The following is a 19,228-nucleotide window of genomic DNA, read 5'->3' as shown; positions in this document are numbered from 1 at the left end:
GATTTTCTATTAAAGCATTATTTGTACATAAGAGAATGTTTTTGTTCAAAGGTTCAGAACTGTTTATATTAATATTGGATTTAATTCAATACTAAACGTGTCAAAAATTTATCATTATACAACATAACACTATAAAGTATTTGTCATAAAAATGTAATATCTATATAAACATTTTTTTATTTTTCACAATAATAAACATCGCAACTATTATAGACAGAGAACATATCGACAACTATGCTACCTAACAGTCCAAACTATCGCATGCCGAAACCCCTGGAAATTAAAAGGATAAAGAAACTCAAAACTGTATTCACAAGCTATTGGAAAACTGCCGGAATAAAACGAAGAACGTCACACACAGAAATAGCGAGATACGACTAAAGAACCTAAGCTACATATAATCATCCATGGTACTACGAGGAACCTTAAGACGACCTTAAGAAGCACACACTGAAGTGGGACGGATATAGTAATTAGCAGGCAGAAACCTTAGTGAGACCAACAAAGATAAATGAAGCGTTTTCTCTAACACACCACTACACATGCCGCAACCGGCACCTTCCTCATGGAAGACAGCTCTGGAAGGTCATTCATAAGAGAAATTCATCCAGCTAATACATTCAACAAAAGAATATAGAAGGCCAGGCCCCAATGTACAAGAAAGAAAAACCGTTGTATAATATAATGACTATACCATGAGTTCTGCTGAATGAACATTGTAGAGCTTCCTAGTAAAAATATGTTGTAGAAAAAGGTGGTGGTAAGAAGTCGTACAAATTAGAAAACCACTAGCAAACAAAGCCAAACACATAAATCGGATGAATTAGAGAAATATGAATGTAATACTTAATTATCTGATATTCATTAAGATCTAAATCGAAGATGTTAACCGTAATCAATTTGATTAATCTATAATAGTGCCATAATATTATAAAAGTATACATTACAAAGATGTAAATGCAATAAATAAGATCTAAATTATATTAAAGATTATTCGAACATGAGTCTACAATTAACAGACATAGTCGTACGATATTACTAGTTACGTATGTTTTAAGACGAAAATTTAGTTAAACATAAAAGAACTTAAATCTAACTAGCTGTTCTTTTAATGTATTGCTTCAAACATTAGCACGGAGTGGTTAGCACTCGTATGTCTTGGCGAGTCGTTTGCAAAATCAAAAGCCGCGATGGAAAGGACACATGAATCCTACAGCCGTAACTATGAGAATGGAGGAAGCGCATGGGAAAACAGCTAACATCCACTGTGCACTAATTAAGAAAAAATCGTCTTTACTGGGGACACCGGGTCCACGGACATCTGACAAAAGAAGTCGTACATAAGCATAACCCGAAGTTGACACAGTCCGTACACTGGACACAGTCCGTACCTTGTAAATAGTACGTACCTTGGAAATAGTCCGTACCTTGGACACAGTGCGTAACTTGTACACAGTCCGTACCCTGGACCCTAAAAATATGAAACTCTTGTTTAAAACCAAGGTCTAATAAACAAAATAAAACCTACCTACGAAATACTTCGAGGGCTCAATAAATAATAAAGAAAAACTATTTGAATTATTTAGATTCAACTATTCGAGAAATTTTTAGCTGTGGGTATATAAACAGACGAGGCGATGTCAACGTGTCAGCAAAACACAAATACAAAGTTGGGACATCCGTAACTCTACCCTAATAATATGCAGTAATAATATTGAATCTAAAAAGATAATATCTCATCTCATTTTATCGGTTGAAATAGGCAACCTGTTCCAGATTAATTACCGCGAGATTTAAAATAAGGTCTCCAAAAATTTTCTAAAAGCTGGGTAAAACAGAGCGTCAAACAAAAGTGAGGTTAGCAGGGGTTGAGGTTGGAGTAAGATAGTAAAGGAAGTTGTGATGCAACCGATCACGTTGGTGCAAGGGAACGTAAAAAATAATTACGCGTGCAAATATCTACCGCTGATAATAACGCCAGGGAATCGGTGATGGATAGGCAGACATCATAATATTATATATTAAAAAAGACATGGAAGGAATAAAAAAGTTACAACAATGTGCCAGTACAGAAGGTATCTAAATTGTGGGACTAACATAAGGAAGGTGAATTGCTGAATAAGATGATGATCGATGTTTAACTTAATAAAATTATGCATTTGATGAGACTAATATAATTGCATAATTAGATTACTAGAATTTTTAAATAAGTGAAGAAGTAGCAGTTACTCTGTTATCTGGGGGATTTGGGGGTAATCGGTCTCAAAGGCTTTTTCTCAATTTCTATGTTGCGTTGGCTAAAATATGATAATGATTTCGATTTTTCTTTGAAATCCTATACTTTGCTTTGTCCTTTAATAATTGAGATATGAGAGCAAAATAAAAATGTTTTTGGAGTAGATTACATTTAGGAAAGTAGATACATTTTGTTATATTAAATGAAATTGATAACAATATATAATATTAGTTTATTTTCAGGTTATATAATTAACGAGTTAAATATATATCCTAATTTTGTTACTTACAAAAAGGTCTAGCCAACAGTTAACTTGATCATAGCATTCTACCGACAGACTTTGCTTGTTCTCACCCATTCTATTCAATTTGGACTTTAATTTTTATTCACTCCACTTTTAACGAATTAATTAAATTGAAATGCATGGCCGAGTTCACCTGTGTTCTCCACCAGCAGCGCCTTGGCTTCCGACAGCGGGAACGAGAATAGTTTTTCGAAGCTTCGGAGAGGCTTTATTTTATAAGTCATCCCTACCAGTTTTTCAATTAGGAAAATGCAAATTCTCGTAGCAATTAATTTGACCTCAAACTTGCCGACGCGACGGAAGAAATGCGGGAAGAAGCGTTGAGAGCTTCATTTCGGCAGATTTAGAATTTGAAATTGTAAAATTTTTAACACTTATTTGTTTTAATCGAAAATATATAAACCCAGGTGGCATTTCCCCAATGAAAAATAAAACTTCCCCATCATTTCCTGTTTTTTTATTAACTTTGGGAACATAAAGGTTGACTCTCACTATACCTTCCATATCAGCTACCTTCTGTTTCCCTTCCGTTTACATAAAATATTATATCATGCAAATGAATAGGACAATGCACACTATCTGTTCCGTTTCCCTTCCGTTCCATATCCTTTCCTTCCATACATTTTTTTGACGGACGGACTGGAGCGTATCGGAAACAGCGTTGTCAAGTCCTTACATTTGTACCAGCTCTTTTACATTTTACTAATATTTATTTATTCTTTCACCTCTTAATTAAATCTGTTATCTTTTTTAAAAGATACAAATTTTTAAAATAAAACTTTCGTAATATAAATTGTACAATAAAAATTATGGAACTGATACGGAACGGAAGCACACGTATAGTGTGAATACAATAAAAAAATACGGAACGGATATAGAATGGATATGGAATGGAAACGGAAGGTATAGTGAAAATCAACCTTTACATAGAAAAATAATTTCATACTTTTATTTCTCTATTTGCTAAAGGTGTTTAAAGCAACACTAGAAGAAATCTTCCGTCAATTCGACTGGACCAACAAAGGAATAAGAATAGATGGAGGATATCTTAACCATCTAAGATTCACTGATGACATTGCTAATTGCCACTTCTAACAACGTTGTGCCCTACAACGTTTACCAACGTTGTTAAGGGTCAAAATATACTACTGTTTAAGTGCAACGTCGTAGCGATGTTTTGGCTACGTGATTTGAGGTTTGGGTATGCATAGGGCAGGGAAAAGTACCAATTTCAACGTTGCGCCTAGTCAAAACTAGTCGGAAGTCGGAATTTTGTTACTTGGGAAGTTTTAAAATTGACACAGTATATTTGGACAACTAATACACAGCTCGGGATCTCTATAAGCAGAAATCAACAGACGAATTAAGTTAGCATGGAGTACTATGGAAGAAACTCAATCTTATTCAAATCTAGAATGCCACTTTATCTAAAGAAGAAAACTTTGGACCAATGTGTACTACTCGTCATGACCTATGCATTCGAAACCTGGACACTTAAAACGGACATTATCAGGAAAATGCAGGTCGCACAACGCTCAATCGAACGAAATATGCTGGTAATAAACAAGAGAGACCGTAAAAGAATAGAGTGGAGGGATAACTAGGGGGAGAATAGTTAGCAGGGATAACTTGGGCCCGCATAGCCAACAATAGACAACAATGGGCCCAACTACAAAGAGTGTATCTAAATATGTGAGGGAGGCTACACCATAATTGGAAATGGTTGAATAAGCTGAAAATTATTTCTTTATTAATTACTGCAGTATTGCCAATACGATTCCTATTTCGTAAATTATATCCTTAGATTATCTACTTCAAATCCATCCGGTTACTTGAAAAAAACTAACTATATTTCATTCTATACGCACTACTTAAGACATATCAAACATTGTGCTCTAGTTCTCAAGAGGTTGCCGTAACACAATCTAAAACAGCTCATTAAGTGGCAAATAAAGGAGCCACTGTCTATCTGGCCACCGCTGCACTGTTGGTTAAGCTGAACGTACACGCAAAAACTATAGGTTTTCTGCAGAACATTTATCTAGTACCTCCTGTCAAACTTACTGGCGTAGTGCATTATTTAATATACCTACTATACGGTATTTTCTTTCTTCCTAACAGTTAACGGAAAAAATATTAGCTTGTTAAAAGGCATCCGTTATTTTACCTATATTTTTGTTAAATTTGTTATTTGATATCTATTTCAGAAAAAGAGAGATTGTAGATTTCAACTACCTAAATAAAAAAAATATATCTATAAACTATTCTTAGGTAAATTGTAAGTTTTATAGTTTTTTTTTGCATTTGGGGGTCAAATAGCTTAAAACTAAGAATAGTAACGAGCAAATGCAAGAGCAAGACCAAGACCTCTCTTTGTCTTGGTCATAGTTTTGTAGTCTTCAGAAAAATTGGATCTAAATAGAGAGTGTAAGATTGCAAGAGTCTTGGCGTAGGTCTGACCTACAACTTATTTTATATTGCATTAATCAAATTAAACGATGATTAATAATATATTATTTCTTCTTACTATGCAATTTCTTTAATTTTTTAGGCATTAAACAAATAATTACTCTATGAACACAATTTATTCTGAATAAAATTGAATCTATGTGTGATAGGATCATCTCAATTTGTTTTGGTTTGGTTTGTAGTCAAAACGTCAATATTTTCATGAAATATTCATGTCGTATATTTCTCTTTTACCACTCAATAGTCTGTCCAACAGTAACTGTTCTCGTCTGTCATTTCAAATCAACAGCAAATTCATTTTTCGATGTCGTTTGTCGAAGTTGTTCTTTGTCTTTTTGGGCATACTTTATATTGTTTTAATGATAAAGTATTGTTTTAAACAATAACACTATACACTTAAGAATTACTGATGAAAAGTACCATATGATTGAAAAAAAAACAGCGCCAAGTTAGCTGGAGAGTTACAATCCATGACATTTACTGTAAGTAGGTACATTATAATTTTTCATTTTTGTCATTTTTAAGCCAACTCTGACGGCTTTTTTTTCATTCGAATGGTATATTTTTTCTTTGTGTACATCCTTTTTTTGCAGAAAACACGCATTGCGTGTTGCTTCTATTATGTCGCCACAATTAATGCTATCTTGAGAACATTCGTTATTAAATTATTCACCCACATGATTTTTCAATTACATTTTTCTCATCAAGTGTTTTATTCTTATTTACTTTTCGTATTCGTTGACAAGTTATACTATTTTTTGTCGCCATTGTTTTATCCCAACTTTTCTTTAAAAAAACTACAAACAATTATTTTTTTATTAAATTGCATGCTCTGGTATCTGAAATTCGTTTTTGGTTCCTGACCTGCACACACTAATGATACCATTCGTTAAGTAGTACATAAGTAAGTAAAAGCAGTTTTAATTAAATTAGACAAGATATTCTTAGTATTTACTATAGACTTTATTTCACGATAAGATTTTTATACAACGTAATATTATTGATGGTTATATTATTTATATACTTAGTACAGGGTGGTAGACATTGGTCTGTTTTGACAGAGAAAACCTATTTACTGACTAGATAGAGCCAAACCGATATAGGTCTCTGGCCTTGGTTTCTGAAACATGTTTCAGGGTATATTATACCGCTTGTCGATATTTTTACTTCAAATCTATATACAGGGTTGTTTTGAATTGTCGACTATTTTGAGAATTGAATAAAATTCTGTTAAAACATTCTTAAACGTGTCTTAATCGGTTTTTTTCTATACCTACGCTTTTTGTCAGAAATAAAAAAATATATATTTTTATAAATGGAAATCATAGTTAGCTATAAACTTCAAAAAAAAACTCTCGTGTTCCTTGCCAACGATATGTTATAGGTGTATATCACATAGACATACATCCAAAAATGAGGAAATATTAGGTTTTTTTATTAGGTCTTTTCCCTTCATTATTTTATTTAGATTCATAGAATCATAAAATTGAACAACCTGTACAAATTATAAGAAGAGCTTATAATTTTATTAATAGTTTGTTTACAGAGGTGAGACATTTAAATTGTATAAATTAATTACTATACATAACTATTGATATCCCCAATAAAATCATAAAATGGCAATTAATTATTTTTTATTACTCTTTCTCTTGACCTTTCGCTAAACACGAAGTAATTTCATTTAAATGTCAAATAAGTATTTTTCCAATCTCAGTTTTGTTTATATCCGCATTAGAGTTATTTCTTTGATTTAAACTATTTCGTAGAGCAATATTTTAAAAATATTAAAAAATGCGTATTATTAAAATTGAATTATTAGTTTTTCTTAGGTTTTTTTAAGTATTTTATAAAAAAAATAAAACTTATTATTATTTCATTTGTTACCAGATTATTTCATTTGTTCCAGACTACCACCTGGAATGCCAGATCTTCGCACTTGCCTCCTAAACCAAAAACTCCAGATGCTCAACTGTTGCCTGGAACGTAAAATAGCCCGCGAGAATGCCAAGTTCTTCTCCACAGAAGATTCTGGAGATTCTGATGAGGAATTCTTCGATGCCAATGATGACGAAGTCGATCGTAGGGAATATTCGTTGTGGGACAAGCCTGTGGGTAGATTGAGCAAGTTCGGCGAAATGAAACTGTTGAAAACGGGAGATCCGTTATATATTCCGTTTACGCAGGATCCGGTGTTGAAAACTGAAGATCAATTGGAAGAAGATACCGGTAAATGTTTTTAACAGGATTATCTGAATGAAACCTTTTTTTTATCCTATATACAGTGTGTTCCAATATTCTGTGGACATTCCAATGTTCCAGCGTTCCAAATAATATAAAAGAATTTAAAAATAATACCTTCTAAGTAATTATTTATCGAGAAACTATGATTCTATGAATTTGACATTTTATGTCAGTTTAATAATATATTCTCGTACTTTTATGCTTAGTCGTAAAAGTGCTTTAACTTTTATGCCTAGGCGTTAAAAGGACTTTTTTATATTGTCAATCACGTTGCAAAAATTAATACTTTTGTGACGTTTGAAAAAAACATCATTTTTTAAACCCTTTTATTTCGCGCTGTATTATTTAGATCACCTACAAGGTGTGATTAGATTTATATTAATATATGAAATGTTAAAGCATTTTCCTTTTACTCATATTTTTATTTCAGCTTTCTATCGCATGTACGAAGTGAAATACTTTCTCGGACCTTTTTTGTTTGATACAGAAAATTATGATATCGTGCTAGTCACATCCTAATTGGTTTTACTTTCGGTACTTGGCGAGCTATTTTCGATTAGGCAAAAGTAAAAAGAAGACGGGCGGATATGATATGAAAGTTGATCGCTTTGATCATTCAGATCATAAAGAAAAATAAATACCTACTTACTAATGCTTGTAATGCTTATAGTATTAGGATATGTTAAGACGTTTATTATACCTACACTGACTGGTCATCGAAAAATAAACACCTTAAAATTTTCATGTATACATGCAAATATTTTCAGGGTTTATAGTTTCAGGGCTCTGGAAAAAAGTTCATGCCTCTTTCGCGTTGTCTGCCGGCATTTTAGCGACGAGAAAAATGTCTGCCAACAATTTTTCACGTTTCTTAATAATAAATAAAAGCTATTTTTGCAATTATAACTCCTGTACCTTATAATATTTTTAAAGTAAAAATTTCACCCTTTCGATTGGCCGCCCCCGTTTTAAGCCCCGGGATCAACGTGTGTTAAGTTAGCACAACCACTTAAAAAAAATGTATGAAACTATGTGGAATAATTGCCGTAAATTAGCCGTAAATTTACCGTGAAAACGAAAAATTTGCCGCTCTTCGCTAAGTATGTTAAATCGATGGTTGTGCTAAGTTGATTATTAAGTTTATTAATTAATAAGATTATTAATTAATAAGATTATTAAGTTAGCACAACCACCATTGGAAATCAGTGAAAGAACATAGTTAGAAATTTTCCAGTATAGCAAGAATTTGCCGTTTTTTTGCCGTTCTTAGATACAATTAAAAAAAATGTCCTCCGGTCATCCTCTATCCCCCTGCAACAAAAAATGTAATAGCGTCAAGGTTTATATATTAAGTTAGCACAACCATTCCTGTAAACGTTAAGTAAAATGTCTGAAATTAGGTGGAACAATTGCCGTAAATTAGCCGTAAATACACCATGCAAACCAAAAATTTGCCGCTCTATTATTTGTTTACAAAAATATTTTTAAAATATGCGTTACCATTGCCTCCATATTACATAAAAAATGAAATGAAATTCACAAACCAAAACCTAACATAGAGTTTTTTCGGAGGCCTGAATCACCCTGTAGATTTTATAGAGAAATAAAAGAGCGACAAATTTTTCGATTTCACGGCTTGTTTACGGCATATTCCTGTTGTTCTATAAAGTGATTATTGATCCCATTTAGTGAATTTTAAGAAAAATCGCGCTAATTTAACGTTATCGTTTATGTTAATTAAAAAAATTATCGGTTTTCTAAACAAATAATAGAGCGGCAAATTTTTGGTTTGCATGGTGTATTTACGGCTAATTTACGGCAATTGTTCCATCTAATTTCAGGCATTTTACGTAACGTTTACTGGAATGGTTGTGCTAACTTAATATATGACCTTGACGCTATTACATTTTTAGCTGCAGGGATAGAGAATTTTCTTATTAAATATCGATTTTCGGCATAAGAAGCACTTAATAAAACAAAAAGATTAAAAAACACCTTGTTCGATTATGAGACAAAATACAGGGTATTCCATTTAAAATAGTAGATAAAATAACAACATTTAGTTTTGACTTACCTTGTATATATCAAACAAGATAGCAAATATTGGTAGACCGAATTTTGAAGAAGACACTATTATACAGTACTTCCTCTTAAATTTTTTTGAAATTCTTCGAATTTAGAATTTTCAGAGGACTTTAAATAAGCAGTAAATTAAGTTTAAAAACGGTTATATTTCAAAAACCATTAGGTATAGTATATGACATCGGGGTATTTTGAAACAGAAATTTAGTGGCAAATCCACTGAGCTAAAAAAATATATAGTATTGCGTTAAAAATATACTTTAGTTTGAAAATATGTTTGAATCACCCTGTATGCTGACAAAAGTATTTTCAAAATGTGCGTTACCATTACCTCCATATTACATAAAAAAAATGAAATGAAATTCACAAACCAAAAATCTAACATAGAGTTTTTTCGGAAGCCTGAATCACCCTGTAGATTTCATAGAGAAATAAAAGAGCGGCAAATTTTTCGATTTCACGGCTTGTTTACGGCATATTCCTGCTGTTCTATAAAGTAATTATTGATCCCATTTAGTGAATTTTAAAAACAAATAATAAAGCGGCAAATTTTTGGTTTGCATGGTGTATTTACGGCTAATTTACGGCCAATTGTTCCACCTAATTTAAGATATTTTACTTACCGTTTACTGGAATAATGGTGCTAACTTAATATATGACCTTGACGCTATTACATTTTTTGCTGCAGGGGGATAGCGAATGATCGGAGGATATTTTTTTTAATTGTATCTAAGAACGGCAAAAAACGGCAAATTCCTGCTATACTGTAAAATTTCTAACTATGTTTTTTCACTGATTTCCAATGGTGGTTGTGCTAACTTAATATTAACTTAGCACAACCATCGATTTAACATACTTAGCGAAAAGCGGCAAATTTTTCGTTTTCACGGCAAATTTACGGGCTAATTTGCGGCAATTATTCCACATAGTTTCATATATTTAAGTGGCGGTACTAACTTAACACACGTCCGGGATCACGCTGGCAGACATGACTATTTCCATAATGGCTACACAAAAGGATACTTCACAAGAAAATTATCCATGTAACGATAATTAGGTTTTTATGTAGCCAGCTCTCCGTCTAAGACGATTATCTTAAAATAGTAGGAAACTGGACTTGATTGATTTTAATTCTGACCACTCCATATATCAGTTTTGGTAAATTGAAAAACTATTGATATTTTTTATTATGACCTAAAGAATATTAGTAAATTCTATATTTTTTTAAAGCTATTTTATTAATCCTCTCAAATAATCCCTCTCCATTTTTGTTGCAGATGTGCTTTTGAAGCTGGGCTCCGACCAAGAGGCCTCCGAATTGAGGGCGCGAATCATGAGCGCCAGCCTCTTATCCGATATGGAGTCGTTCAAGGCGGCTAATCCCGGCTCGGTGGTGGAGGACTTTATCAGATGGTAAAGTGCACAACTTCGATGGCTTTCAAGTTATTTTTGAGTTCGATGGCTTTATCGTGGGTTAATTTAATTTAAAAGTTTCTTAAAGAAGAATTTAGTTTAATTGATTGCTATATTTAGGGAAGAGTATAATTTCTAAACTACTGATAAATAGTTTAGAAATGAAAATCTATTCTTAATAGAAAACTGTTTCATTTTTGAGACTGACACTTTTTGTTCCTGATATATTCGTTGCTACAAATGTAGATTGTATGGGAAGGGAGATTCGGGACAACATCGATGTCAGGTCTAAGAGGAGGCCAAGTTAAAGAGATGGAGAAAATTGACACAGGTCCTTCAGCCTCTACCTCACGGAGAGCCGGATACAAGCTCCTCGACTGTGAAGGGCAGGGAGTGCCAAACTCCAACCGTGGGAAGATGTATATCCTCGGAGGAAGAACGTCTGTTGTTAAAGGAGGATGGGAAATACCCTATCCCCCCTACAACAGGAAAACCCTCATGTTTGACGGGTTACAGACTGTGTGATGAGTGATAACTCAGGGAAGGGGGGACCCCCCCTCCCATTCTGCATTCTATATAAGAAGGGGAGGTTAATCACCGTGACCTTATATATCTATTTTATATCTTGTTTGAATTATAACTCATCATCCAGTCTCAGGGCTTCGATAAAAGCCAGTATCTGAGACGGTTTTACAGAGGTTAGTTATCCATCTCCGATATCAGGCGTACCGAAGTTTATGACACGAACGGTTGTCGTCTCGACGCACTCAGTAATGAAGTGTTCTAGTGTTTCCCCATTTTCCCCACAGAATCTGCATTCGCCGTTGCTTCTTAGCTTCAATCTACTGATGTGTTCATTTAGGAGACAGTGTTAAAAAAACCGTGAATCCGAAGATCGTTCTTACTTATTCGTTGCTAAAATGTTGTAAAATGGAGAATATTGATTTGTTTTGTATATTTCTTAAATTACTCAAGAGCTGTTTGGTTTGGTTTTCTTAATAAAATTATAGTAACTATTGGGAAGGATATTTTAGTTGCAATCTCAGACATTTCGATTTTTGTCAAAATTTGCTTGAGGAGACTTTGAACTTTTTTCGAAAAATCGATTTGGCTTAATTTACAATACAGGGTGGCGTACCTCATTCGCCTCGGTTGATTATACGAAAACGGAAAAATGTAGAAACAAAATATTTTATGGTTATATGTGGGGAGCTAATGTGCACAATTTAAAATTATTTTGAAATGTACAGGGTGTTTCAGAATTAAGATCCATACCAAAGTTATATTTTTTCTTATGGAACACCCGGTATTTTATTTCATTTTTGGATTCTTGGGCCCAAAAAAGGTATTTATTATAAGGGTTAAATATGTTTAAAATCTTTAGTTTTTGAGATATTGAAAGATATTTAAATTTGCATGCTACAATAGAATAGATTATTAACACCCTGTACATTACTTTTCAGAATTAGTTCTTGTGCTGAGTTTAAAGGTAGAGAAATAAACTTTACAGAAAAATGTTATTCCTTCTTAAATGTATACAGGGGTATCAAAATTGCTGGTCTATTTTAAATATTTATTTTACATATAAAAATTCGTTATTTCAAATGCAACACTATGTATTTTTTTTAAATAAGTCGAAGCAGATTTAAATGCTCTTTCAAACTATATTGGGGTTTCTTATACCTATCTGGCTCAGATTTTGAATAAAAAGCGATTTTTCAATAAAATTGTAATCAAGATGGCTAGTGTTGTCATGGCAAGTTTCTAGTGACAGTTAGTAGCTATTTTCAAAATCGAAATTAGTTTATGGACTTATTTAAATTTATACCAGTTTACTTTTATTTAATTTACATACAACAGTTTAATAAATAATATTTATTAAATATGTGTTTATTATTATTATTCTATCAAAAAAAACGAAGAAGTAGTCTTTGAATGATTTTGCGATAACTTGTAGATACATGGATTTTCTATAAAAGAGCCAATTACGGCAAATTCAAGATTCCTATTTGGATATCTTTGAGCATAAGCCCTTGAGGCCAAGAAGCAATTTTCCTCACAAAATAATATCACTAGTAACATATCTATTCGTTCCGCCAGCAGATACTGCTTTATTTTTCTTGATAAAATAATGAATACTTACTTATTAAACTATTGTTAAGTAAATTGTTATAAATTATAAATAATAATATCCATAAACTAATGTCGACTTTGAAAATAGTTACTAACTGTCACTAGAAAATTGCCATGGCGACACCAGCCATCTTGATTACAATTTTATTTAAAAAATCGCTCAACCGAAGCGAATGAGGGGCGCCACCCTGTATATTGTAGACTTAAATGCGCACTTTACACATCTATTTTTAAGATTTTTCACTTTTTGTTCCTGAAATATTCGTTGCTAAAATACCATAAAATGGAAAATATTAATTTGATTTGTATCTTTTTCTCAAATTATTCTGATGAAAAGAGATCTGTTAGAGGTATCATTCAAAGGTTAAAAAAAAAAGGTTGTCCATTAAATTCTACGCAAATTTAACTATTAGTAAGGATATTTTAGTTGCAATCTCAGAAGGTAACAGCCTATATATCTACCTGGTGATAGCGTTGGAAAATTTTCGGAAATATTTCTTAAAGCATTGAAAATACAGAGTCAGAAATAAGTGCCAATATTTTCAGGATTGGCAGATCTCGATAAAAAAAACATATTTTTTCTTTAATATTTTTCAAATAAGTCCAAAATAACCAAGTTATTTTATATTGAAAATTTTCGGGAGAAAATCGAAAAAAAAATTTAAAAAATCGACTTTTTACTAAAATTTTAAGAACCACTGGATCTTTTCTGGGTTTTCTTTCTTTTAAGTTTAATCTCTAACCTATGCTGCCATATTATCAAGGTAATTATGATTTAGCTGGAAATTAAAAAAAAAATCCAATTTTTTTTTCAAAAAATTCAAAATTTTCTTATTTCAAAAAGATAATCAAAAACAAAAAAAAAATGTTGAATTTTCTGAATTGAATGTCAGTGAATTGACATAATTTGCCTCGTAATTTGCTAAAAATTTTCAATCGTCCTCGAAAAATCCTTTAACACAGTATTGCGAACTTTTCAATCTTTGTTGACCGCACCATATAAAAAGATTTAACAAAGCTCAATGTTAAATTTCAAAACTTAACATTTTCCAGGTATTCCCCTCGAGACTGGATTGAAGAAGACAACGAATTGGACGAGTTCGGACAGAAAAAAGGACATTTAAGTCCTAGGATGCAGCTGGAGGACAACATTTGGGTGGAGATGTGGAGAAACGCCAGACCTGTACCGGCAAATCGACAAAAAAGGCTGTTCGACGATACTAGGGAAGCTGAAAAGATTTTACAATTCTTAGGTGAGCCAGCAACTAATTTTATTGATGCTTTATTTTTGTGTAACTACACGAATTTTTTTGTAAACTATTTTACTTTTTTTTAAATATAGAAGGTGTTTATTCAGTGTTATTTCAGTTTTTCACCATATTGGGGAATGAGAAAGATAAACTCAATTAGTAAACGGATTTTTGCGCAACTTTGCACCAAGTTAAGCCACCCTGTATCTCTTACCGTTTTATTTTTTTACCGTAACATTGTGTATTACATACATACATGGCCAAAATCATTGCATACAACGATATTTTTATTTTATTTTGGACCTAATATTATTCTTTTTATATTTTTGGACACATTGGCTTACTACACGACTAACTAATATAAAATTAAAAATCCAATTGCAACTAGGCTGTTATTATAATTTTATTTCATAATGAGTGAAAATCAACAAAAACAAATTTCATTTTAAACAGAAAATATTGAAAACAATAATTTTAATTATTTCTTACAACTAATAGTCTGTATTGCCTCCTCGAGCCTCAATGCAAGCTGTGAGACGATGTGGCATGCTCTCAATTAAGTTGTCCAGAAGATGTTGAGGAATGGCTTCCCATGTTTCGCGCGCAGCAATTTTCAGTTCATTTAAGGTACGGGAGGGATCATTCCTTTTGGCAGTATGGCGTTTTAGCATGTCCCAAGCATGCTCGACCACATTCATATCTGGAGACATCGGTGGCCACCACAGTTTTTTATACCCTCTTCCTCACAAAATTCGCGAACCGCCAAAGTGCGATGGGGAGGAGCATTATCGTCCATGTAAACAAATCGATAGAGTCTAAGATATGAGGCACCTGTCATTGTGCCATCAACGAAAACAAGAGGAGTTCGAGCTCCGTGCATTATACCTGCCTATACCATAATCGACCATAATGCTTCCCCCTTGAAACGGGACACGGGGTTGAGCTGCATTCAAGCGTGCTCGTCTTCCAGATGCTCTCCAGACCAAAGTACGTCGCTAGTCTGACGCTAGGCCTATTTTTGTTTCATCACTAAACATGACGAAATTCCAATTAGGTCCATTTGCTCTCATCTCCTCGGCCCATTGTAGTCGCGTAATTTTGTGCTGTAAATTAAGCTTCGGAACACGTAGAGGCCTCCTTAAATGTAATCCTCTGTCATGGAGTCTTCTTGCTTATTTTAACAAAAAAAAATGTTCATCACAGATTATCAATAATAATTAAAAAAGATTCTTTAAATTCCTTTCCGTATATTTTTAAACTATATATGCAATAATTTTGGCCATGTATGTACTTTTACATACTGTTCGATTTGGGATTTGAAGACATGAAAAGAGAAACACTTTAGCACAGCGTTCTTGTTTTTCAATATAATAAATGTCTTATTACAGCTATACCATTCTTCTAGATTTCAGAACTGTAGGCCAAATAGCCGAACTGGTCGTACCCATCCTAACCCACAGCGCCATCCTGCGTCTGATAGACGAACTAGAGAGTCTACCCACAATACCGTCCGAAGCTACAGCTCGCGTCTCATCTCTGCTCAAGCAAGGTGAAAGGATAACGCGCGACACCAAGCTGCAGCCGAAAAGGTTTGAGGCTTTCGCACAAGATGTCGCCGAGTTGGAGGTCCGGATATCGCAAGTGAATTCTTTAAATTACAAGCTGAATCCTTCAGGACAGGAGGACGAGGAAGTCAGTAGAGCCATAGGTAAGAAGTGTAGTATTTAAAGTATTTTGTATTCTTTTCTCTTCCTAAATTACGTATAGTCTGTTTAACCAACGCTTGGGGAACACACAGTGAGTGTTGTTTCTGTAATTTTAATTCACAATTAATTTGTGTTTTGTGATTTTTTTGAATGCTATCTGTCGAAATCATCTCTTGTGGCTTAGGCCCCCTACATATAGGAGTCATATTGACATCAAAATCAAATTTCTGGTGTCACAAAACTCCCGGACGCCAATTTTCATCCAAATATTGACGTTACTTAGAAATTATTTGAAAAAAAATCGAAATAAAAATGAAATTTCTACACCCTGTATCTCCGAAACTAAGCATTTTAGGACATACATTTATACGTTTTGCGTTTGTTTTCAAACATCTTGTATAATAAAATTGTAATATTTCTTTATTGTATCAAAAAGCAATGACTTTTGACCAGGGTTGGAAAAAATCATGATTTTTTTAAAAAAATAAAAAAAATCAGATTTTTTTATTTAAATCAGTTTTTTTATTTAAATCAGATTTTTTTGATTTTAATTCAAAACAATATTTAAATCGGATTTCCAGATGACTAGGACTTATCTCCAATTAAAGTCCTATCCTAAATGGCTAAATCTATACCCCGATACCGATAACATTAACAATTCTACGGGGCGTGTGATTTTTCCACATCGGTCACCAATATATTCTGTAAAAAAAGTCGTTCGCTTCAGATCAAAAGGATTTTTTTTCAAGCGTCTCAAAAGTATTAATTTTTGTCATTTTAACGCCTAGGCATAAAAGTAAAGCACTGTTACGCCTATTCACAAAAATACAGAAATATATTATTAAACTAATATTAAGTGTCAAATTCAAGGAGTGTACTAATTGTTGCTCGATTACTGTTTATATTATTTGCAATGTTTGAAACTGATTAAAAAATTATTTGTAATGTTTAAAAAAAATAGTAAGTATGTTCTATTCGGAGTAAAATGTACTTTTTGTGCCACCCTGTAACGTCGGAATAGCTTTACGATGGACCTTCAAAGGTATACAGCATCGTCAAAAAAAGTTTAATTTTTACTCCTAATAAACTACTTACTGCAGATCAAAATGTCGAGAGGAATTTAGAAACATACAACCGATTCAAAAAAAAATAAAACAACATTTTCTGACAACGATTATTTATTGATTCTCGGGAATGAAGATATAGTCTCTATTAGAAGAACCTAGTTCTGGGGCCCTAGACTTTGCAAATGATATGTATTCGAACAGCGAATTTTTGTCACTTATACATAAATTTTAAAATAAATCTCCCTGCATTTAGCGATCTAATGGATATATACGAAATTAGTTCAAAAATCGGTCCAACAATAATTAAATTATCGAATAGATATTTTTATATAGTTTTATAACATTTACAATTATTTTTCGACTTATTATCTGTTATATATGTTATAGAAATATTTTTTATAGTTTTCTAGGACACATTTTTATAACTTTTACGGTTATTTTTTGATTTATAATAAAGTCTCAATAAAATTATTATTTTTTTTATTTAAATCACATGATTAAAATTAAAAAAATCACTTGATTTAGATCATGCCAACCCTGCTTTTGACTAAAAACTTTTTTTTGTAAAAAAAAAATCCGTTTACTTCCCTATTCCTTTTATTCCAGGCGATCTAGTTTCGGGCCAGGAAATAAACATCCCCGAAAAAGACCGCTCCCAGGTCGGATCCAGGATAATCTCCATGTTCGCGGATTGCCAACGATTAGGATCCGTCCCCCCTTCTCCATCGTCATCGTCCTCACCGCCCGACGATCAGCCTGATGCACTGATGCCAGCCCCGCGCAGAGGAGTTTGTGCTCAGGGCTAATTGCGTTAGGCCCAATTTGTATTCGGCTAGGTGCCCGCAATTCTTAAGGGTGATCCTGGATAAGAGGGAGTTTAGGTTAGTGGGTGCGTTCTCGGAAGACACTGCTTTCTTTTGAGGAGAGGAGAATCAGTTTTATATATTCAGAGAGATTATTCAGCAATATTTTTTAAGTATGATAAATATAATATATTTGGAGAATTACGTAAACCTAGAAAATTAACCTATAAATAATCATTATTGAATGTATAGTCAATGAAAATATTACTATGCCGAAGTCAGATTAAAATTTAAAAAGCACGTAGCGATGCTTGGTTAGATTGGATTTCTTATTTAACTTATACTAATGCAATATTAATCTATAGACATCTATAATATACCGGTCTGGTCATCGAAACAGCGTGGTCTGGTTTTTAACGTGTAAGACAGTAATGTAAACAGCTTAAATGAAAAATCAAATATATTAAAAAGAGATAAAAGTTAAGTTGATACATTTCTTCTATGCGGTATTGCCGGATTTTGCATCAAAATTTCAAACCGTATAGTAGGTGTTTAGGAAAAATCATCATTTTGTTGCATCTAGAGTTGGAACTTTATTTTTCACAATGGGTTACTCATTTTACTACAGCTGTAATAGATTCTTAAATAACTGTCTAACAGAAATGAGCATGATTAAATAGCTTAGATATATTATCTTCGTTTATTATTTTATTTCTCGCACGAACCGGCAACATTATGCCGCTTTTTATTTTGTCTCTCTTTGTCTGTCAACTGGTCGTATATATTTATCTCTGGCATATACATTAAAGGATAAACGACGCTAATAAAGAGACAAGAACTAGTATATTAAAACTATAGACATTGATTTTTGTTCTGGCCCAGCATAGACAAGCTGTTGATATGCAGATTATTAATATTTGTTTTAGTAAATTGTGACTACAGTGCATGATGTAGACACTATTAGGCAATATTAATAAATATTGCCTAATATTTAGGAATATTTTCTCTAGGTTTACTTCCTTCTCTGAGTAAAACTCAAAATATATTTTACATTTTACATAATTTTGGAATAATTTTATATCAAAATAATTATAATAATTTTAGATTAATTCGTGTTTTTTTATATTTTTTATTGTATTTTCCTTTGTATTTATGTTTTACTTCTATTTGTGATGGTTATTTTTTACTTTATATTTTTTTTAAATTACGAGGTTGTTTTTATTTATTATTGTTTGAAACATTAATAAGTAACAATATTTTTTCAGCAAATTTTTAATTTCATACAATAATTGTTAAAACAGGCATCCACGATGTTTTTTAAAATTACTGTGATAAGGGATATTTTAGCTGCAGTTAATAGATTCAATATATATGACAAGAAATGTTATAAAACTTTAAATGTGCTGTCTTAAAATTAGAATAATGATGTTAATAGTTTTAAGATGTATTAATAAATATATATTTTACTAACCGCAAATAGATGTATAATTTGGTTGTGGTCTTTTTTTAAATAAAAGTTTTTTT

At 32.5% G+C, this 19,228-nt stretch overlaps 1 protein-coding gene across 1 annotated transcript in view; it reads left to right on the top strand.

Moving 5' to 3' along the window:
* Nucleotides 1-18,813, top strand: part of LOC115883615 (rab3 GTPase-activating protein catalytic subunit-like) — an 89,657-nt gene extending 70,844 nt beyond the window's left edge. The window contains 6 exon segments of the mRNA XM_030901971.1: nt 6,916-7,235; nt 10,610-10,745; nt 13,932-14,131; nt 15,534-15,836; nt 17,508-17,686; nt 17,688-18,813. Coding sequence (XP_030757831.1) covers nt 6,916-7,235; nt 10,610-10,745; nt 13,932-14,131; nt 15,534-15,836; nt 17,508-17,686; nt 17,688-17,822 — 1,273 coding nt within the window. The 3' untranslated portion in view covers nt 17,823-18,813.
* The last annotated feature ends 415 nt before the right edge of the window (nt 18,814-19,228 follow it).

Source organism: Sitophilus oryzae, unplaced genomic scaffold (assembly GCF_002938485.1).
Source record: "Sitophilus oryzae breed Bouriz unplaced genomic scaffold, Soryzae_2.0 scaffold_1973_pilon_pilon, whole genome shotgun sequence".
Classification (NCBI taxonomy): Eukaryota; Metazoa; Arthropoda; class Insecta; order Coleoptera; family Curculionidae; genus Sitophilus; species Sitophilus oryzae.
This window is presented reverse-complemented; position numbering and strand designations above follow the sequence as displayed.